Genomic DNA, 24053 nt, shown 5'->3' on the forward strand with positions numbered 1-24053 from the left:
TCTGGTAGGCTGTGGTGTTGACACGATGCTCAACTGGTACTAATGGGGCCAAAGTGTGCCAAGAAAATATCCTCCACACCTTTACACCACCACCAGCAGCCTGAACCGTCGATACAAGACAGGACGGATCCATGCTTTTATGTTGTTGACGCCAAATTCTGACCCTACCATTTGAATGTAGCAGCAGATATCCAGACTCATCAGAACAGGCAACGTTTTTCCAATCTTCTATTGTCCAATTTTGGTGAGCCTGTGTGAATTTCAGCCTCAGTTTCCTGTTCTTAGCTGACAGGAGTGGCTGCCAGTGTGGTCTTCTGCTGCTGTAGCCAATCTCCCTTAAGCTTTGACATGTTGTGCGTTCAGAAATGCTCAACTGCATACCTCGGTTGTAGCGAGTAGCTATTTGAGTTACTGTTGCCTTTCTATCAGCTGGAACCAGTCTGGCCATTCTCCTCTGAACTCTGGCATCAACAAGGCATTTGCACCCACAGAATTGCCACTTACTGGATATTTTCTCTTTTTTAGACCATTCTATGTAAACCCTAGAAATGGTTGTGCGCGAAAATGCCAGTAGATCAGCAGTTTCTGAAATACTCAGACCAGCCCATCTGGCACCATCAACCATGTTCAAAGTCTCTTAAATACCCTTTCTTCCTCATTCTAATGCTCGGTTTGAACTACAGCAGATCCTCTAGACCATGTCTACATGCCGAAACGCATTGAGTTGTTGACATGTGATTGGCTGATTAGAAATGTGAATTAACAAGCAGTTGAATAGGTGTCCCTAATAAAGTGGTGGTGAGTGTAGAATTGTGTATATAAACACAAAGACATAAAAACACATTAAAAAATGACATTTTGCAAGAAAGATTTGAATGATGCTGTAAACATGTTTTATTCCATTGTTACAAAAACTGCATTTGCACTGTACCATAATCCTTAAAAACATTAAATGCAAACATGAAATTTCACCTACCTAAGCTGATACCTTCCAGTGCACATCACAATTCCAACATGAACTCCTGCAGAAATAGTGAAAGTGCTCACAAAAGCATATGAAGTGGATGACCTAAAAGTTAACATGCAAAATCAAAAGTGTTCCACAAGTAAAGTTAGATTAAAAGCAGAAAAGATCAGAAACAACAACAAAAAATGAAAAGATATTAAAATCAACGGTGCTAAAAAAGCAGTATTAATTATTATGTTTCTTTTCTGATTGCCATGGCGAATAAAGAAGTCTGTTGGTTAAAGACCAGAAGGCAGACGTGCATACAATGTCTCTGTGTGTGTGTTTATGAAAGGACAAAAAGAGAAGTCAAAAGCTAACGATAATTTTGCCTCTCAGAGTGTGTGTGTGCTTTCATTCAACGGAAGAGCTATAAAAAGCCCAGTGAGACGCACTGTGATTCATCAGTCTTGTAGCAGTGGGGGTCAAGGCCCTTCAGTGCACTGGAGGAACTATTACAAGTCTTCAAGGGTCTGCTTTGTGTGCCTGTCCATAAATGGCTTTAAGGGAATAGTGTGTGCGTGTTGAATAAAAAAGGTGTAACGTTGTGCTTTTTGCTCCTACAGCCATCCACAGCTGCAACACAGACACTATCAGTAAAACAGCACAAGTTTTTCTATTCCCAAAAGCAGAGCCAGTAGGAAAGCTTTAGATGCAGCGAGAAAGCAAACAGAATGCTGATTAGCGAGGATGAAGCTGTAAAAAGGTGATCACTATTAAGTTCTCATTTCATCCCTAATGATTTATCTTGTTTCCAGCTTTGACCATGAAGCCTAAAGGCCTGTTCACACCAAATACAATGTAAACGAATGCCAGGATATTAGTAAACATTCACAAAAAAGATGTTAAATATGATAATCCCATGACATCTGTCAGTTAAATTTTTTAAATCCTGCTCTTTTGTCCAATACATCGCTTGTTTTGTTAAATCTTTTTTCTCCTGACAATGGTATTTTTTACTTTTAAAAGAAAATGCATCCAAAAAGTACAAAAAAAATTAAAAGTTAATTTTTTTGGTCTGATATTGGAGTTGATTATGGCATTGTAAAAGTCCATCTATGCGTGATGTCATGCGAAGGGGCTTCCGGGTCCAATCGCTCTATGAAACTGAATGGGGAGACCCATCAAATGGTAATAATAAACGTTTACAAAGTGCTGTAATACTTTTGAAAATCACAATCGCAATATATATATATATCCATGCCTAATATCCGATGGTCAGAAAGTGATACATTTTTAATAAGTTGTTAAAATTTTGGTATTTGTGATGCAGCAAGCCCAGAGATTGTTGTGTACACTATGACTTGATATAAAAATCCCTATAATGTGTGATAGGAATAAAAGTGGTCATAAACGAGAATTTTGTCAATTCAAATGAGTGGCGGCTTGGACCCGGAAACTGTATTACATACGTCACTAACACATCACCATTTAACAAGCGGATTAGCCCAATGACAAAACTGACAGCAAGGTCGAATGTTAAATGCATGTGAGCCCTTGCTAGTGCTTTTGAAAAGAATTCTGTTGATTATTAGAATTTATTTATATTTGTTTTTCAGCTCTGAATTTAATCTGACTCCAATTATAAGTGACCGTCAAATTTAAACTGTACTTCTAAATGTAAGAATGGATCGCATTCATCGTTTATGATTCAATTTAGAGTTTTTTAGAAGTCAAGTGCAGTACAAACATGTAAACACCATAATCAAACTATTGACGTCGTGTAGGACTTTTAGCCGCATTTTGCAAAAAGTCGTACACACACAGCTGTTTGATACTATTCTTTGCACCTATCGAGTCAGTGTTCCATCTTTCAGATGAGACGTTAAACCGAGGTCCTGACTCTCTGTGGTCGTTAAAAATCCCAGGATATCCTTAGAAAAAGTGTACGGGGTTTAACCCCGGCATCCTGGCCTAATTTGCCCACTGGCCTCCTAACCATCCCCATATTATAATTGGCTTCATTACTCCGTCTCCTCTCCAACCAATCAGCTAGTGTGTGGTGTGCAGTCTGGTGCAATATGACTGCTGTCACGTCATCCAGGTGGATGCTGCCCACTGGTGGTGGACGAGGAGATTTATAAATGGATACAAAGGGCTATTCACCTTATTCTCCGCTGACGAGTGGGCGCTGCCATTTGAATCTTTTTGTCTCGCGACTTCCGGTCACATTCACTTCCATTCATTTTTTGACGTTAACAACTGCTCGTTACGCTGCTTGATGTTGCAATTTAATATTTTCTTATTATATTATGCTACTTGGTCTGTGTAGTCATGCAAACATTTGTTTGTAGAGCAAGTAGTTTGGCCATTTTCTGCCGTTTATTATTCCTAGTCATTTCTCCCGTAGGCGACTGAATCGGAAGTTCTAAGACAATCGCGAAAACAGGCACACTTCCGCATTTTAGAATAAGGTCAATAGCACTTTATATCCCGTTTGCAAGGCGAGAGGGGAGTTTGACCTCAGGTAGATCTTGAGAACGCCCCTGCTGTAGTAGCTAATTAACAGATAGTGATTGCTCTTAAGAAATAAGTACTTACTAGGAGCATGTCTATGGTGCTGATTTGGATTAGTCAATTAACTTAAGTTGCATGTTTTTGGACGGTGGGAGGAAACCTGGATACCCGGGGGAAACCCATGTGAGCACGGGAAGAACATATAAACTCCGCACAGAAACGTCAGCTGGCTTGGTAAAGACTAGAACCAGTGACGTTTTTGCTGTGAAGTAACATTATGAACCACAAGGCCACCGTGCCACACATCTTGGACAATAGAAGGAGTAAGGGTGGAAGGGGGGGATTCTTTAAAACGAAGATGGCTGTCCTGTGGACCTTAGGGTATTAATAATGCTTAGAAATCGTCTGATTGGTGAATCATAAATTGAATAATGCGGGACCGGCTGGAAACAATCTTAAGCATGTGATCCTCTCGAAATTAGTTTAGAAATAAACTTTACTTAATTTGTGGAAAAGAGTTTGAATTTTCATGTGAAATTGCAACAGAGGAGAAGCCAGTCAGTAGAGTTTTACCTAAATATTTAGAAGTGTTTGCATGTCCTGTACTGCATAGAATTCATTAAAATATAAGTTAAATAACATTCATAACTGGTTGATTTTAAAAAAAGATTTTTTTCTTTTCTTTTTAAAGCACCAAATTAGTTTTGTATTTTGTGATTTTTTTTCTTTAGTTGAATAAAAGACTATTTTCCATTCATATATTTCATTATTGAAGATTTCTTAAAAATAGGGTAAAAATCTTGTCTCGTTCTCGTGAACCCAATCCTGTGTCTCGTCACACCCCTAGTATTAAGGTATTAGTTAACCCTGCATACTCTGACTAACTTTGGAATGTCAAGACAATGTCCGTAAAAAGAAACGCAATCTTGTGGCATAGAACTCTAAACAGCGTTTGGTTCCTAATGAACGTAGAACTGAATAGTACGTGATCAGATATAAATCAAAACTCTAAATTGAATCATAAACAATGAATGTGATTCATTCTTACAATAAGAAATACAGTAAAAATTTGACGGTCACTTAAAATTGGAGTCAGAATAAATCCGGAGCTGAAAAACAAATGTGAATAAATTCTAATAAATAGAATTATTTTCAAAACCACTAGTAAAGGCTTATACGCATTTACCTTCGACCATGCTGATAGCTTCATTATTGGGTTAATAGATGGACTTCTACAGCATGCAGAATTCATTGTTTTATTCATTTATTTAATATTTACTCCATTTTTTTACTCCTCAGAGTTGTGAATAGACCTTAACACTTCACTAAAGCACTTTTAAACCCAACCATTTTTATCTTAACTATAACCACAGCTCAGACTTCAAATATTTTAACTCTTTTCCCTTTAGATCTTTTATATTTTATCTATTTGCTTATAACAGCCTCCCCAAAACTACCCCTTCTCTTGGTCGTGCTTCTCCACGGAGGATTTCCAGAAACCCCAGCTTTGTCAGAAATTCGATCCGCAATCCATCTGTAGGCTGAACCTCACAGAAAACACCTTGTGAACCTGAAAACAAACAACACTTTTATCAAGACCACTATATCAGCTATAATAAAAGGTAGCAAATTACACTCAGATTAGCATACCGTTAGCTTTAAGTGCTGTGAGCAGGGCTGTCAGAAGGCTACGACTGACGCTACAGTCCACCAGCTCAGGAAGAGCCTCGAGCCTGAGCTGAGATGGAAAATGATACAGCAAGGAGTCTGGGTAATCCTGTTCTTCGTGGAAATACAGCATCGCCTCCTAGTGGTTTGGAGGGAAAATGCCATTTTCACATAAAGGTGCTGTTTGTAAGTTTTTTACTCTTCTAAAGCAAAAAAAATATAATAATATGTTTGCAGATATTTAAGAAACATGCCAACATAACATACTTGGTTATCTAAAAAACAATGCTGAAGTCAGATATATAAGGAAAAAATCCCTTTTATTGAGTGCCGTTGCTTTTAGTTATAACACGGTTTAAATCACTCGCTTCTGTTCACAATCTGGCAACCTTGTCTTGCGTTTGTTTTGATTCAGAGGTGCAATACCTAGTTCAACCACTGGGTGTCAAACTTACATACTGCACTTTTAAACATGTTTTAAAAACACAAAATGTTTTAAAGTAATAATGACACATTTAATATACACTGACATTTATGTCTTACTCAATACATTGAATGTATAATGGTCTGGCAAATCTAACCTTACTTAGTTGAAAAATCAAGGTATCCTGCAAACACTGCAGGATATTCAGGATCTGCAGGAAATACTGGTGCAAGTGTGGCTGTGTTTAGTCATAACCCTTACCTTTGTTACACTGTGTCCACTGGCTCCATGGGGTCGTGACGGATATTTGTCCCTCATAGCAGGTAGCCAGGTGGCCTGACATCGCTTGGCAAAGGACCGGACATCCAGAATGCCCACAGCACACCCACATACCCCCAGTTCATCCTCCAGCACCAAGCTATACTCCGGGCACAAGGCCAGAGACGCACCCAAACACCTGAAACACAAACACAGCCTGATATCTCTCATATACCTTAGCAATCTTTCAGGACCAATAAAGGCATTACATTTGGCACATTTTGTCCTTGACTACCTTCACTACTCCTAAAAATTGCTTTTGCGTATTTATTTTGCTCAGATAATTATTATTTTGTTGTTTTTTCATCTGTATCTCAATGGAATCTTTTAAAACTGTATAAATACACTCAACGGCCACTTTATTAGGTACAATATTAGGTAGGTTCAAACTGAGCATCAGAATGGGGAAGAAAGGTGATTTAAGTGACTTTGAACGTGGCATGATTTTTGGTGCCAGACGGGCTGGTCTGAGTATATCAGAAAATGCTGATCTACTGGCATTTTCACGCACAACCATCTCTAGAGTTTACAGAGAATTGTGTGAAAAAGAGAAAATATCCAGTGAGCAACAGTTCTGTGGGTGCAAATGCCTTGTTGATGCCAGAGGGCAGAGGAGAATGACCAGACTGGTTTGAGCTGAGAGAAAGGCAACAGTAACTCAAATAACCACTCGTTACAACTGAGGTATGCTGAAGAGCAACTCTGCACAACAGGTCCAACCTTGAGGCAGATGGGCTACAGCAGCACTGGCAGCCACTCCTGTCAGCTAAGAACAGAAAACTGAGGTTACGATTCACACAGGCTCACCAAAATTGGACAATAGAAGATTGGAAAAACGTTGCCTGGTCTGATGAGTCTTGATTTCTGCTGCAACATTCGGATGGTAAGGTCAGAATTTGGTGTTAACAACATGAAAGTATGGATCCATCCTCTCTTGCATCGACGGTTCAGGCTGCTGGTGGTGGTGTAAAGGTGTGGGGGATATTTTCTTGGCACACTTTTGGTCCATTAGTACCAATTGAGCATCGTGTGAACGCCACAACCTAACTGAGTATTATTGCTGACCATGTCCATCTCTTTATGACCACAGTGTATCCATCTTCTGATGGCTACTTCCAGCAGGATAACGCGCCATGTCATAAAGCGCAAATCCTCTCAGACTGGTTTCTTAAACATGACAATGAGTTCACTGTACTCAAATGATTTCCACAGTCACCAGATCTTAATCCAATGAGTGTAAATCATACATAAAAATATATATATCTTAAAGGTTTTTAAAAGTTTATGTTAATTGAACATATAGTCATTCACTGTCAGTACTTTAAGTACTTGCACAATTTTTAAGTAGAATATTAAAATAAAATTTAATTTAACACATTGTTATGAATTGTTGAAGTGTTCAAATTAAGTTAACTATGATTTATAAATGCTGTTTAAGTATTGTTGATTCTTTGTTTATGTAAGTAAACACATTCATTAATTAATCCTTGTTATAAATTGTGGCCAAGTTTACATGTGCTACATTTATTTGATCATACAGTATAAACAGTAAAATTGTGAAATATTAATATGTTAATTAGTTAAATGTTTAATGTTTTCTTCCACAAAACAATCATGCTTAGTATGTTTACATTTTTAATTTTAATTTTAATCAATGTTTGAGTCATTGTTTTGCTAAAAATAAATATGTATCAAATGAAATGTATTAATTGTTTATTAGGTTGCTGATTCATTTCCAAATCGAGATGTTTTTGTTTATACAGACACAATTTTTACATTTAAATAAATAAAATCAGAAATCAGTGACTGCAATCAGAAGATTCAATTTCAAATGGAGGCATTTAAAGACAATTAAAATGTATAAATTGTTACACAGGGGCTGAAATATGCTTGAGAGCACTCTAAGTCTTACCTGTCTCCAATTAGGTCTGGATGGCAGAAGGCAGCATCCTGACCTCCTTTACCCCTCTGATGCAGCTGATGCACCATTCGATACAGCTCCACCTAGAGTTGGGGAAAAAACAACAAAAGTCATTTATGTCATATATGTAGAATCGGTTAGGGTTAGTCCTTGGGTTAACTTATATGCCTGAGTCACCTTGTCTTTTTGCAAGAATGGTCGTATGTTGTAGAGTCGAGAGGTGGGGAATAGAGGAGGAGGGTGACTGAACAACTCACTGCTGGTTCCCACAGGCAGAAGCATCTGATTCACATCCCAGAAACAGAAAAAAAACGAGTCAGGAAAAGACTGGCAATAAACAAACAAGTTCATTAGTGAGCCTGAATTATTTGTGCCATTCCCACCTGCACCTCTCCAGATAGACCCCCTTTAAACACCCATGGCTCTGCCTCTACACCATGTAACTCCGCCCCCGAGGAAGCTCCACACCCTGTGAACAGTTCATTCAAGACTCATCAGAACGAGTGTCCAGAACTGATGTGGCATGTTTTAATGCATCCACAGTGCATTTTTAAACATAAATTATTGTTCAAAATGTTGGGGTTGGTACATTTTTTATGCATTTCAAAGTCTGTTCTGCTCAAGGCTGTGTTTTATATAAAAATGCAGTAAAACAATAAATATTCAGTCTCTCTGAGATTTTGCGAGTCCCGGGTTTCTTGTGATCCAAAACAAAAACCGTTTACAAGACTTTTGTTTATTTTCACAGCCAAACACAAGAATTGAAACGAATAATTCCTTAATTAGATTATATTTTAGGACACAAATATAAAAAGTCCCTGCAAAATCCTGGAGGGACTGAACATTGTGAAATATAATTGTAATCTGAAAATATTGAGAGAGTTTTTATAACATGTTAGAAAATGTCATTTGAATTTCTGTATTTCAAGAAACAATTCTGACTATTTTGAATGATGAAAACTTAATTTTTTATAGAAAATATTTGCCCAATAAAAGGTTAAAATACTTAGTAACATTACATTTTGTCACTTTGATCAACTGAATCCATCTAAAGATCTAAAGAAGTTATTTTTCAAAAAAATTGTTATCAATTACTGACCCCAACTTGAGAAAACTAAGCATAAATTATTATGCAGCTGTCAGTGTACAGGTACATGTCGACACTCACAGTGAAAGCAGTTCTTCCAGGATCCTAATGGAGAACCTTCACTCAGTATACGACCCTCTGAGAGAAAAATATATTACTGTCAGCAGATAGGACAAAACTAAAATGGTGGTTTACATTCAAAAATCCAAAACACAAATCACATCAATAAAAGATTCTCACCTAGCCAGCAGATAAAGGCTTTGGCCACCAGCAGAGTGTTTCTCAGGTCCCAGATATAAGGGTAAAGGTCATAGAGAACAGCCCTATTGATGCTGTTCACAACAGCACTGTGAAGTATTGCCACATCATCACACGCTGCCAGAAAATGGCCCGCACGAGCCCTCCATTCCTCTACCTGACAAGAGAAACATTTAAGGGACAGTTCACCAAAGAATTTAATTCTTCGCTGTACATTTAAATGCTCCATGGCCATCTAAAATTTAGAACTTCAATGTCAGTAAAACATTAGAGGTGAATTGTAGCTTAAATATACATTCATAAAGTCTTTTAGGTAAAAAACACTTATAAGGTAAAGTTAAATTGTGGCTCATGACGATGCAATGAGATCGTATGAAGTGAAACAATCAGAACCTGACCATTATTATTGATGATATTATGATATTATTAGTTCAAATCTACAGGAGTAGTCTCAAACTCAATTACTGGAGGGCCGCAGCTCTGCATAGTTTATCTCCAACCACCTCCAACTCACTCCTACTTAATAGTCTCTAGCAGTCTTGAACACCTTGATTAGTTGGATCAGCTGTGTTTGATTAGAGTTGGAGAAAAACTGTGCAGAGTTGCGGCCTTTCCAGGAATCCAGTTTGAGACCTATAATCTACATCCTTGAAAAATGTTCCAAACCATGTTTACAGGGGCTTAAATTGCCAGAAGCTACTGGTATTAATTAGTTTTGCCTGTATGATTTTTGACTCTCAAAGTGTCGATGTTCTGTCGATTTGCTATACCTTGTCAGATTGTTCTACCTCCCATTCAAAAAGTAGGTAGCACATGTTGATGACGCAACATGCTACCCATCAAATTTTGCTACCAGTGTAAATTTTAATGTGAAGTAGTGTGATGTGAAACTGTAATATCGCCCTAACACACCTAATCCCTACTGACATCCACACATATATGCCTTTTTGACCACTAAAATAGCGACACAAAGTATAATAATAATAATAATATAAGTGAATTTGTATTCATCTGAAAGCTTTAATTACAAATTTACACTGGATTTTGCATCTCTAAAACGCATGTAATCTACCTTGATACCAAAAAGACATCGAATTGACATCAACTTGACATTTAAAATTGGCATCATTACAGGACTGTCCTGTAACTGATTTTTGTTCTTTGATGCCAATGTTAGAATTCAAATTTATGTCAAAGTTTATAATTTTTTAATGTGTATTTATTTCGTTTTCTACATTGTTTTGACATCAAGGTGCCCTCTGGAATCCCTTTGCCAATTGAAATTCCTATGTACATCAATACCATATGTAATAATAAAAATTATTTTATATTTTTAGATTGAGTTTTCCAATCACATTAAATATCACATTAATGTTGAATCAGTACTCAAATAATAATATGAACATTCTGTCAGAAACATACATTTTTATTTATGTTTTACAAAACGTGACAGGGCCTGACCTTTATGCTTGTCTTCCTCAAATATCATACAAAAACAAGCATAAAGTCAAACAGTTCAATAACAGAATGCATTCTTAATCACTGTCAGCTTCTCCATCAGATAATGTCACCTCCTTTGAGTCATAGCCTTAAAGATGTATTGTACACATTTTATGTTAAATTTTATTTAAATGTGGCAGGACTGACAGAAACATGGGGACAATGTAAATTTTTTTTAGAATTTATTTATATTTTGATATTTTTAATCCATTTATGTGAATGAAAACAACTTATTTCTAAATTTCTGAAGTTTTTTTTCTTCTAAATAACAGCTTTTAGCGTAACAAAACTATTAAAGCTGTAGTTTCAGTTGGGCTAAAGACAAGGACAATGACAGGATTTGTACTTTTGTAAAGTGTTTTTAATAAAGAAAAAGAATCTGAGAACCAGATGAATGACATATTCTTTTACAGAACAACTTAAAGAAATCAGCCATCAGTCCATTTTAGTTTTTTTTTTTTTGATAATTTTTTTATTTATTTACTGTATTTATGTTTTTAATTCAGGAACAGATAGTGTACGTTTCTGGTAGAATGTCTCAATAGCTTTCACATAAAATGTCATGAATCATTAGTTCACCTTCTGTGGCGAGGCTTTCTTGCCATTTTCATTGACACTGACACAGTGACAGTTGGCTTTGAGCCACGTGAGGTCCAGCAGCAGGTTTTGAGCGGGCGGCCCGTGTTCATGTGGCAAGTAATACAAGCCAACCAGCAGTCGGACCTGCGCCTCGCTGAGAGGAGCTCGTCCAGAACACAGCCCCCTTCTAGAGGACTTATCATGGCTGGAGCTCCTGCAGACATGGTTCTCCCCAGCTTTCAGATCCTGGCTTATAGCAGGGTCTGCTGGGATTTCATCGCTAGAAAGAGCCCCTGTGCTTTGGGAAGAGGTTATGGGACGTTTGGGCTGGGCTCCATGTTGATTGTCTGAGCTATCGGAGGACTTTGATTTAACAGAGAGTGTTGAGGGCTTGAGGTCTGTTGGCCTCAGCTGACGTCCTACAGAAGATGAGATTAGAAATCAGTGAACAGAAATCAGTAATCAGACAAGAAGTGATACTTCAAAATAAAATCAATCAATGAATTTATTAATTCAAAAATAAGTGCTGGTTATTGAAAGTATTATAGTTATATTATAGTTGTTAATTGAAAAATAAAATAAAATAAAATAAAATAAAATAAAATAAAATAAAATAAAATAAAATAAAATAAAATAAAATAAAATAAAATAAAACAAAATAAAATAAAAACCCATGGTCTGAGTAAAAAAAAACTTGGGCTGCATCTGAAATCTGTCAAGCACAGAAGAATAAATTCTAAAAAATACTGGTTGCTATAGGACCCATTGACTTCTATATACAATTTTTTCCTACTATGGAAGTCAATGGAATATGAATCTTTTCACAATATTTTTGTGTTCAACAGAAGAAAAACTCATAAAGATTTTTTTTTTTCATTTTTGGGTAAACTAACCCTTTAAATGTAATACCCTAAATGCAGGGTATAAATGTAAATAAATACAATGATTTATTAAAAATGCATAATTAAACACAAAAGTCCCATTTATAGTCTAATCCAGTCATTCCAGTCCTTACCAGGCTGTAGAGGAAGGCTGAGTTCTTTTATCCAGTCTTGCAGAGCAGTTGACAGAGCTCTATCAACACTATAGGCCTCTTTGTCACCTATACAGACGTCACTGTGGGTTAGCAAGGAAAAACTTTCTACATCTGCTCATTCATTAAATTTCCCATGAAATTAAAATAATTTTTTTAGATGTTAGTATAAGTTTGTTAGTCTTAAGGATATCTATAATCTTGTGTGCTAAAAAGCAAAACAAAAAAACAAAATGTGACAAAATTCACATAAAAAACGAATAGTTTGTTACTTCCGCCTAAATGGATCAACATTCCAACATTTCAGTTTCTCATCAAAACTACTGACCAATAAAATGCTCTCTAGTAACTGACATGCCCCACCCCTTCATGACGCTTCTTGTTTGCTTTTCATTTGATGCTCTTGAGCTCAGTTACTCTCACTGGCAGAACTGTGGAAAAAACGTAACGCGAGTGGCTATTTAAAATACTTTGAATGTTTTAGATTTTGTTACAGACATACAGTGTCATCCTGCAACTGTTTTGCAGCATATGAAATGTCCCAAACACTATTTTTAACTGTCCAAAATGGGAAAAAATGATGTATTTTACTCTCTGATAGTTAAAGCAAGCTAAAAAAAATGTCTATGTCATATTTTTTTTCTATGTCAGAAAAAAGTGTTTTCTGTAAGTTCGGACCACAAGTCCACATATATGGACATCGCTTTTCTCTAAAAGTACATCTTATCAAAAGATGATACTTGGGTTTTTTCTAATTAGGTTTCAATAAGCCTATAATGCATATAGAAAACACCTTGGGCCTTAAGAGGTTAAGAGTTTTGACACTTGCATTGCATTGAACATGTACACTTTATCAAGTTATGCATTCCCTGGAAATTGAAGTCTTAAATCTTCATAATCTTGGCATTGCTAGTACCCATACTTTAAAATATGATAACATCTAACATCCTTAATTTTGCTCTCACCTTTTCCAGTCTCCTTTCTTTCCTTATACCAGCTTCCCAGTGTATGCAGTGGGATAAAGTTGGCTTCAAACTCGCAGTTTGGGTTTAGCAGCAGGCCGCTCAGGTGGGCCCTGAGTCCAGGAGGACGGCCCTTAAAAGGCCCCAGGAAGACACGTCGGGAGTCATAATCATTAGCGTGGAGGTTGTCCCAAATCAAGGGTGGCCTTCGAAGCACCGACTGGACCTCTGCTAGTGAATCAGCACTCAATTCTCGAGAAATCACCTTATTCCCTTTAGAAAAATAATGGCCAGAAGGTGAATACAAATACTGTTATTAAACTATAATAAACTATAAGTTATTAAAACTTATATACTTATATTTAAAAAAGTGTTGAAAAAAATCTCTCCGTTAAACAGAAATTGGGGGGAAAAATAAACACGGGGGCTAATAATTCTGACTTCAACTGTATGAAGAAGGGAACATAAGTATAAAGGCACCAGACCCAGAAGAGTCATCCAGTGGGTGTACCTTCTTACATTCAGAGAAGGCCACTCAGCTTTGGCATACGACAGCCTTAACAGTAATAATTATTCAACCACAAATCTTCAAGAATAAAAAGATAATACATTGCAAGTAAATGTTAAATCTTTTTTTTTCCTCTTTATTAAAATTTTATTCAATACCAACATTAATTTGGGTGTACAAAGTTTAGGACATTGATCTTAAGTTTCGTTTTGTGTTAGAATAGTTCCAGTTTAGGTAATCTCACTAATCTAATGTATATGTATATATACAAATACCTAGTCATTTAGCAACCTACAGAAAACATTCATTTAAAAGAGATCTGTGAAAGTAATTACTTGTTCTTTGACTGGAGTACATTTACTAAAAACTCTACCAACTACTGGAGTCTGGATGTACATGGTGTAAATAATAGCTTGTGAGTGGAGTTTGTGGTTTGTAATCCTGCTCAAAAACATTCTGTGCTTTGCAACTAGTAACAAACTAAAGGGATGTTTAAAACAAAAATGCATGTATGAGAGAAATGTCTCTCACCGGTCCAGATGACAGAGATGTCAGGCAGAAGATCCTCCCCAATAGTCAGCAGGTAGGGAGACTTTGACACACTCGGAGTGCAGAGAGAACTACAGTACTCTAGAGAGAAAAGAAATAACAGCACAGTACTGTTTTGGAAGGGAGAAGGGGAAAAAGACAATGTAAGGAAAGGCAACAAAGTTTGGTTTTAGGATGATAAGAGGAGAGCAGTTATCACTGATTAAAGTCGCCATGAAATCAAAATGTACTCTGCTTATTTTTATATGTCAAAAGTAGTTATAAGCAAGAACTTCATAATTTTGTCAAAAATAATTTGCTCTTAGGAGCAGCACAGTGGGTAGCACGATCGCCTCACAGCAAGAAGGTTGCTGGTTTGAGCCCCAGCTGGGTCAGATGACATTTCCCGTTTGGAGTTTGCATGCTCTCCCCGTGTTCGTGTGGGTTTCCACTGGGTGCTTCGGTTTCCCCCCACAGTACAAAGACATGCAGTACAGGTGAACTGAATAAGCTAAACTGGCCGTAGTGTATGTGTGTGAATGCAAGAGTGTGTGGGTGTTTCCCAGTTGCAAGGTTGCAGCTGGAAGGGCATTCGCTGCAAAAAACACAGGGGCGACCCATGTTAGATTAATGACGGATCAGTCTACTTTTATTTTTTCTAGTTTAACAACTAATTCCTCAGGAGCAATATCGCCAACTACTGTATTTCACAAATATGGCGATTGACATCGTGAACAGTTTAGGGTTTCCCATTTCAGTCGTTATTTCATTATTATGATCATTTTGCGATCATTTTAACATCTGTGCAGTTTTGGTGCTCATTTTATGTAAACAAATATAATCAGTTAAAACACTAGTGACTATTATTTAATTAAGCAAATAAATACTATTCAATACCTGGAGTAAAATATCAATATAGTGATATACATTTATTAAGATTTTTATTACATATAAAGATGTATTATGGCCTAAAACATATTAAATTGCTATTATTTCCTTCATTATAATGAATCCATTTAGATTGTTTATATATTTTTATCAATCAATGTTTCCTTTTCCCCCCGTCTTGATCGCCATATTTGTGAAATAGTATACACTATTGTCTTTTGTGTACACTATTTATTACACACACACACACACACATATATACATATATATATATATATATATATATATATATATATATATATATATATATATATATATATATACACTGCACTGGGGCATTAGGACCTACACAGACCCCAGGTTGGGCACCACCTGCTGGCCTCACTAACACCACTTCAGGCAGCAACCTAGTTTCCCCATGTGGTTTCCCATCTCGGTACTGACCGGACGCAGCCCTGCTTTTCTTCAGTGGGTGACCATGTGATGAGTTGCCAGCTAATATATTGTAGACATGGTCCAAGAAGACGTTAAAAAAATTAACATCCGTCGTAACCATAGATGGTTCGCCCTTGCCTAGATCTTGTGTCCTGGATTTTGTCTGCTGAAACGTGTGTGGGTCTGCAGCTGGATTTTATTGGCAAAAAAAGACAAGCTTAACTTCCATTTCATGGCGACTTATATAAATGATTCAAGCTTTTTGTTGTTCTGTAATGAACTAAGCCTGAGATATTTATGTACTGGCCTACCAGTGGGACAGAATAGGAAGACAGGTGGTTCCCCCAGGAAACGGAAGATCTCATTAGCCACGGTGACCTGGGCGTGAGCGAATGAAGAAAAGGCCTCTGTATCTGACTGGCACATGGAGTGATCAATGTCATCGAACAGGAGAGCAAAAGCCTGGCAGCCCAGATCTGACACCTAGTGGTGAAATGAAAAAGTACAAGGCGATCCTTCATTTTAAAAAAATGGCCAAACTGTACAAAAGAGTTTTGCAGATTCTAAAGTTATAAACATATTAATAAAATATTAAAATATAATAAAATATAGTAAAATATGAGCATGGGCTGAAAACTGATCCAACTGCAATAAGCTTTTTTCTTACCTGTCTGAGTTTGCGCTTAAGCAGTGTGAGGTCACAAGAGCTGGAGAAGACGATGTCCTGTCCCGGGGAAAGAGCGTATACAAACGTAAGACCCCTCGATCGGGCCTCACAAACTAGAGCCTTCAACTGAGCTGGAGTCAATGAGAGAAAAATAGAAAGAGAGTGAGAAAATGACAAGATATAAGATGAGATATGGCCATAAAAATGTAATTCTCAAGCCACACTCTTTTAAACTCCATTATAAAAATAACACTACCTCATAATTTACTATTTATTATAATGAATGCATTGTCAAGTTGTATTTTCATTGAGCTGAAAAAGAGATTGCTTGTTAAAGATATTAAAGCCTACTTTCATCAAGCATAAGAGCAAATATTCAAGTAGTGCCAAATAATAATATTAGATAATACTCACAACACAGCCCAATCTCTCATACCTTCTGGTTCTTGTCTGCTTTTCAATATTTCCTGCTTCCTTAAGTCACTACCGTTTATGTTTGAAAAAGTTCAATTACAAAGTTTCTTTTAAAGAGAGACATTCTTTGTGACAGTAAATATTATATCTAAACTACTTCAAATGCCTTGATTGTAGTGACATTTTCTTCTGGTACACTTCACAATATCCAAAATGTAAATAATGTTCATCCAGTAAGTTGATTGTTGTCATTTTCAAGAAATGACTGTTCACAGATCTAAAATACAGCGACAGGTTCCTGCATATTTTGTCTGTGTGTAGACACTCAAAAAAACTATAGATCAGGAGTTCAAACTGACAAGATAATGCATATTTTTAGTTGCTTGTTCTGGAAGTAATCAAAGCATAAGATGTAAAGTCTCCGCCCACTTCTGGAAATGTGGAGAAGCTCATTCAGAATCAATCAGAATGTCTTGCTTTTATATAAGAGGTACTTACAGCATGGTATATTATTATTATAGTATATGGTTTATAGTATTATACGGGTATATTACCCATGAGGTAATTTGACTTGACAGAAATCTTTCTGAAGACACTAGAGGCATACATTAGGTCTTTTAATATATTAGATAAATTATGTTTATATAATTATGTTAAGTGCAGTTCTGATTGTTCACATTATGCTCTCTTATAATACAAACTGAAATAAACAGATTAAATAATCCATCCATATCTCAAAAAAAATATTGTGCATTTAGGTGTGCTTCTCACAGGTGAGTGGGCTTGGCAAACCACCCGTAGAAACACTCTTCTCTCTATTAAAAAAACACTCCTCCTTCTTACTCTAGCACTTAATTCTCTGAGCACTAGCAGTTCCTTTGTATAATCAGCACTTCTTGTGTGTATTGCCTCTTCTTGTTGAATTGCTGAATGACTCCTCAATCTTAAGTCGCTTTGGACAAAAGCATCTGCTAAATGACTAAATGTAAATGTAAATAAACAGCTTGACCTAGTGTTCTTGCTCTAATAAAAAAAGCTATATATATTTACTGTATAAATCCCCTCACCTTCTTCCTCTGCTGAATAAACCTCTCTCCACAGCAACCGGTGCTTCAGATCATCTTTAGGACCATACAGATATGTGTTCAAACCCCACATCTGCATCCTGAAAGGGAGAACAGATTTTACATTTGGTTTCAAGAAAAAAGAGAGCAACATACAGCAAAGGGAAAAGTGAGAGTGACATCCATTGATCATGCACTATTAATAATATAAGGGGTCACATTTCCTGCAGAGTCTGAGTTTAACAACAGCAGAGGGTCGATTTCTCTGCAGTGGAAAAAAAGTGAATGCTTCCTTTGTAAATTTCATTCTCCACTGTAAAAATATAAATAGGTTAATTGCACTGCAATATTTTCTGTTTATTGTTAGTATATTAAGTGTTCTGTTTATTGTTAGTATTACTTTCTCATTCATACTTGTATACAGCACCTTTAACAACATACAATGCAATACTTTCTCGCACGCATTTGTAAACAGCACCTTATAACTTTTTTCATATTCATTTTCGTGTTGTCACTTGTCACTTTATGTACACTGGAAGCTTCTGTAGCCAAAGCAAATTCCTTGTGTGTTTAAACACACTTGGCAATAAAACCGATTCTGATTCTGATAATCATTAAATGTCAATGGCAATATTCTCTTAACAAATATTTCAAGAGTGATATATGTAAGAATTTTAATTTGTAAGTGTGTGAACAGGTTGTAACAAACCTTAAAAATAAATCCTCCCTGACTTTCTAGGTGTCTGTAAAGGCCTGTGACTTGATTTCTGTGATATTGTTAGTGATATCGGTCACCCCAGATTAAAAGATTCTTCATTAATTAAATTCTACTTGAATTTAAAATCTGAATATGAAAAACCCATATTGCATTAAAAATGTTTTGAATCAAAATGTAGTTTTTCTATGGAATTGTATTTGTTATTTGTTGCAGTAGAGAATGTGTTGGACTCCCACACTAAGCATTTGTTTTTAATCTTGGTCTATCTGGCAAAGAAATGTATACTTCTATTGTGGTCATCTCCTCAGGTAACCTCCTTTAAAATGTGGTTGTCTCAAGTATGTACGCAATTTCCATTCGAGAAACTCACCTTTGACATACATCAAAAGTCAGATGACTTTCGGCAGTTATGGACACCTTTTAGCACTGCATTAATAATTTCTCCTGATTTTTCAATTCTATGCTGTATATTTTAGCTAATAGCCTGACTGTATTACCCTGTTTACTTGTTTGTATATTTCCCCTTTTTCCCTACTGTATAGCTGAGAATGTATCTGTATGTGCTCATGTATTAAATTAACCGACGATTAATAAAAAAGAAAAAGAAAAAAATGTTTTGAATCTATACAATGAGTGAAGTACACATTTAGCAGTAACGATTTGGAGTAACGATTGATGACCAACTGAACTTCTCTGACCACATTTCTAGAACTGCTCGATCGTGCAGATTCGCACTCTATAACATCAGAAAGATCCGACCCTTCTTATCTGAACATGCAGCTCAACTCCTTGTTCAAACTCTTGTTCTCTCCAAACTGGATTACTGCAACTCTCTACTAGCCGGGCTTCCAGCTAACTCTATCAAGCCTCTTCAGCTGCTCCAAAACGCAGCAGCACGAGTGGTCTTCAATGAACCTAAAAGAGCACATGTCACTCCGCTGCTCATCCGTTTGCACTGGCTGCCAGTTGCTGCTCGCATCAAATTCAAAGCTCTAATGTTTGCCTACAAAGTGACTTCTGGCTTGCTCCTTCTTATCTGCTCTCACTTCTGCAGATCTATGTGCCCTCCAGAAACTTGCGTTCTGTGAATGAACGTCGCCTCGTGGTTCCATCCCAAAGAGGGAAGAAGTCACTTTCGCGAACGCTCGCATTAAATCTGCCCAGTTGGTGGAATGAACTCCTTAACTGCATCAGAACGGCAGAGTCACTCGCTGTCTTCAAGAAACGACTAAAAACTCAACTATTTAGTCTCCACTTCACTTCCTAATCTGCAATTGCCACTAGATATACCACTAATGGTACTCAAAAAAAAAATTACTAATACTTTTCTTCTTAGACTTTACAGACCTGAAACTGGCCTATAGCACTTATTCATTGTTGCTCTTATAGTTGTGTAAATTGCTTACTTGTCCTCATTTGTAAGTCGCTTTGGATAAAAGCATCTGCTAAATGACTAAATGTAAATGTAGCAAATTTCCCTGTAAAAAATATCAAATATTTATACTTGGTAACCAACATGTCATAGAGGAGCTACATTTTTACGTTTAAATTCTGTATAATTTACATTTACCCTGTAAATTTGTCACAATTATTTTAAATATATAATTTAATTTTAGTTCAAACTATTTAAAGCCAGTTATTACATAAAATGCAAGACGAAGGAATGATACCGCAATCGTGAGAGTTTGACATTCTTAGTTCACAATGAATAAACTACTCTGATATGTGTAATTAATAAATGTATTTTCTAAACAGTCAAAAACTAAACTAGGGTTGTTATAAAATCCCTCAATTTCAGGAATGATTTGTAAGATGCTTGTTTCAAAGAACTGAGAGGGATTCTTTCACATTAATGTTTTAATGAAGATCTGAGCCTATAACTAGAAATGCGGCATAACATCTTTGCCAAACATAGACTATTCTGTCAGTGTGTGTGCGAAACAGAGAGAGTCCTCTCCTGAGAAAAGCACACTCCCTAAATAGATTGAGGCTGAGTTAGTGCTTATATAAAATATTAAAGAACATCCCCAAAGGTTAACCTCTAACAAGCCTGTGCTTACACTCACACTCACACACACATGGACACACAACAAAGCTAATTTTGGGTTTCTCCCTCGCCAACCTATTTAAAATGCTAATGAGCAGATAGAATCTCTCATTTTCACCCTCTTCTTTCACCACCTCCATTTTCTCCTCCTTCTTTCCCTTCATCCACTGAATCAGCACAATCACTCCACTCTCAGTCAAGCGTGTAAAAGTTCTCATCCCCCTACTTTCGCCTCCACTATTACTCTTTTCATCCTAGGCTGAGTTTGAACCAGTGCCTCTATCGCTTAAGAGAGAGAGAGAGAGAGAGAGAGAGAGAGTGTGTGTGTGTGTATGTGCAATCTTTCTCTTCCCTTCTTTCTTCCTGTGCAGATGGATTCATACGCACTAATTTTTGTCACTGATCAGAACAACACACACAAATATATGCACAACGTCCTGTTTAAACGATTTAGTCCATTTAATGGAACTGTCGCATGCCCTGTTGTACCCCGTCTCACATCCCTTAGTCATATCATGTGCTCTAGACCACCTAAATTGGGACATATCAAAGAATTTTACAACCAAGACACAACAACATGAATGAGCCCAAGAAAAGACCAAAGCATAGCTGTATGAATACAAATACAGTTGATACTGAGACAAAGACCTTGACAAAATGGACTCGTTTCAAGTAATATAACTATGCTGTATAGATTTTCTGTGATCCATTGTATTTTGTAATTGTAAACTTGACAGATTTGAGCATCACATACAAATGAATGAATAATTCTGGAATATTTTACAAATAGTAAGCCATTATTTCATGGTTTCATGTAGAAATACACCTTTTAATTCTAAAAAAATGTTGGAGTTTACATGTTCGTGGGGGTTTCGTCTGGGTGCTCTGGTTTCCACACAGTTCAAAGACATGCAGTGTATAGGTGAATTGATTGTATGGGTGTTTTCTATGGTTTGGTTGCATCTGGATTGGCATCTGCCGCATAATACATATGCCAGAATAATTGGCGGTTCATTTCGCTGTGCTGACCCCTGCTAAACTAGATACCAAGCTAAACTAGGGACTAAGCTGAAGTATAGTGAGTGAGCAAGTGGTTTCTTAAGTATGACTATAACTATTATGAATATGTTCTTAAGATTCATTTTTGCCAGGGGTGCCCAAACGTTTTCCTATAAAGGGCCAAAAACCAAACATCGTAGCTAGTGGACCAAAGGTAAATATAGTTGCCATGGCTAATTTCCTAATTTACTTAAAATATAAAAAAATTAACTAGAAAACTCTGCTTATATGAACTAATACAGCATATGTATTTTTAACATTATATTGTCATGGTTTATGGGTCTGTGTGTTCTTCCTGTATTTTATGAAGTATGTGTTGTGGTGTGTGTGCGTGGGTGAGTGTGTCTGTTTACCTTTTCATGGTAGCGTGTATACCGATCAGCTTACCTAATCATAGAGTTCTAGCTGATGCCTGTTTTGTGGGCTGTTTAACAGTCTGTGTTTCACTGCTTATTATTTTCATGTTCCTGTCTGAGTAATGTCCAGGTTTTCTGGACTTGTGGAAGCTCTCTGTACTGGACATTCTGCTAGTCTCTTTATCCTTTTGAGCACTTTAAGACTTATATTCACTGTTGCACTTCATTAAACTGTCCTTCACTCGTTAGATTCTCCCTTTTTCTTACGTGACATATATTCATTCATTAATTTTTTTTTCAGCTTAGTCCCTTTATTACGTGACATATATAATGAACTTATTTTAGTATAAAGAAAGAAAATTTAATAATAACAGAATGGAGTTGGCTATTTTTGCCTTGATTTGCTCAACGATGGCGACGTGTTCTGCATAGTCCTTCGGTCGAGTGACATTTACATTTGAACATTTAATTGAAACATTTCATTTCAGTTTGCTTTTTTTGTAGCTAAGCAATAAAACAAACAAACAAAAAAGATTACGTCAAAATAAAAATGGTGATCTCTGCTAAAGGCATTCGTCCCAAACCTCTCCCCATCATTCTCAATTTCTTCTTAGATGAGACTGAGGGCCAAATCAAAGATTACAAAGGGCCAACTTTGGCCCACAGGCCCTACTTTGAGCATCTCTGATTCATGGCTAAAAAACCCACTTCGAATTTTTTCTTACCCGAAAATGTACTGATCATCCACTTATTTCTTCCACTTTCCTCTGTTAAACAAAAGTGAACATATACTGAAGAATGTTGAAAAACAAATAACGCTATACTGACTTCCATATTATTTTTGGTCCTACAATGAATGTCAATGGCCATTTTTTTCCAACATTCTTCAGTATATCTTGTCTTGTGTTCAGCAGATGAAAAAAATTTATAAAAGGTTAGAACCACTTTAATGTAAGTAAATGTAGAGGAAATTTTCATATTTTGGGTGAACTATCCCTTGTATAACAGACGCTGCACTAAGCTTAAGGCAGGAGCACTTGGGTTTTGCAGATCAAGTAGGGATCTGCCAGTCCAGTGTGAGTTTGTTCATCAGTGCTGCAGATGAGAGAGAAAAACTGCTTCATGACTAAAGGAAAGCAGAGACTCAACACAGCACAGGAGCGTTCGGTATACCTGATTTAGGTGGTGGTTTGTTGGTATCACCAGGCTTCTTTACAATTATAAGACTTGTTTAATTAACTCCAACAACTGATTACCAGCTAGATTAGCACTATACTAGCCTGCAGCATAAAAATAGGATTCTTTACAGCACAGATGCAATTACCCTGTTTCCTATTGTTTCTCTTTCTATCCTTCAACCACTGTTGAACATTTAAATAAATCTCAATAAATATGCACAAAACATTATCTCGTTAGCTATTATTCATAATTTGTAGTTATAAAGAAATTACAATATATCAAATAACAATATTGTTTATGACAAATTTTAATATTATTTGGAGTGTTATTATATATAATTACAAATCCAATAACATAAGAAAGAAAGAGCTGATCCCAAGAAATTCATTTATTCATTAATTTTCCACAGCGGAATAAACAGCCAACTATCACAAGAAATTAATCAATGCTAATATATCAAATACTCCTAATTCTTCTTCTTTTTCCTCCTCATCTTTTTCCTATTATTGTTATTATTATTATTATTATTAATATTACTATTATTTAGTAATAGTAGTATTAGTATATTATATTGAATAACAAGGGACTAGAAGCCAGCATAATTAATATATTTCATTTTAGGGGGAAACAAATATATTAGAATATTAGAAATTATGATTTTTTTTATTAAAATTTTATTATGAACATAATTAGTAGTAAATATATTAAATAATATAAGATAATGTCAATCACAAGCAAATAATACAAATTGATATTGCAGGAAAATTATAAAATTATAATAATAATAATGAATATGTAATTAATAATAATGATTAAATGTCATTATTATTATTACTATTACTGTTAATATTATTATTAAACCATGTATAATGACTACTATTTAAAGATCTCATATTTATATATTATTATTCCTATTACAATTATTATTATTAAAATATCATCTTCTTATTTCTGTTTATTCCTCTCTATTTCCACTT

General features: G+C 36.1%; 1 protein-coding gene across 2 annotated transcripts in view; it reads right to left on the minus strand.

Moving 5' to 3' along the window:
• Positions 1-870: 870 nt before the first annotated feature.
• The window catches only part of si:dkey-183c6.8, a 29092-nt gene continuing 5909 nt past the window's right edge, over positions 871-24053 (minus strand). The window contains exons 3-18 of one of the 2 annotated variants that reach the window (XR_012383273.1): positions 17721-17818; positions 16240-16370; positions 15884-16055; positions 14253-14351; positions 13217-13486; positions 12234-12320; positions 11219-11637; positions 9122-9296; positions 8963-9019; positions 8178-8263; positions 7972-8076; positions 7786-7877; positions 5817-6012; positions 5114-5270; positions 3432-5033; positions 871-3112 (exon numbers count right to left, since the gene is read on the minus strand). Coding sequence is in view for 1 of the 2 variants with exons in the window: in XM_017357015.4 (XP_017212504.1) it covers positions 4897-5033; positions 5114-5270; positions 5817-6012; positions 7786-7877; positions 7972-8076; positions 8178-8263; positions 8963-9019; positions 9122-9296; positions 11219-11637; positions 12234-12320; positions 13217-13486; positions 14253-14351; positions 15884-16055; positions 16240-16370; positions 17721-17818 (2281 nt within the window). In the remaining variant the exon portion in view is untranslated. Of the gene's footprint in view, positions 5034-5113; positions 5271-5816; positions 6013-7785; positions 7878-7971; positions 8077-8177; positions 8264-8962; positions 9020-9121; positions 9297-11218; positions 11638-12233; positions 12321-13216; positions 13487-14252; positions 14352-15883; positions 16056-16239; positions 16371-17720; positions 17819-24053 lie in introns of both variants that reach the window. The other variant, XM_017357015.4, reaches the window with a different exon arrangement.

The sequence above is a fragment of the Danio rerio genome, chromosome 7, assembly GCF_049306965.1.
Source record: "Danio rerio strain Tuebingen ecotype United States chromosome 7, GRCz12tu, whole genome shotgun sequence".
Classification (NCBI taxonomy): Eukaryota; Metazoa; Chordata; class Actinopteri; order Cypriniformes; family Danionidae; genus Danio; species Danio rerio.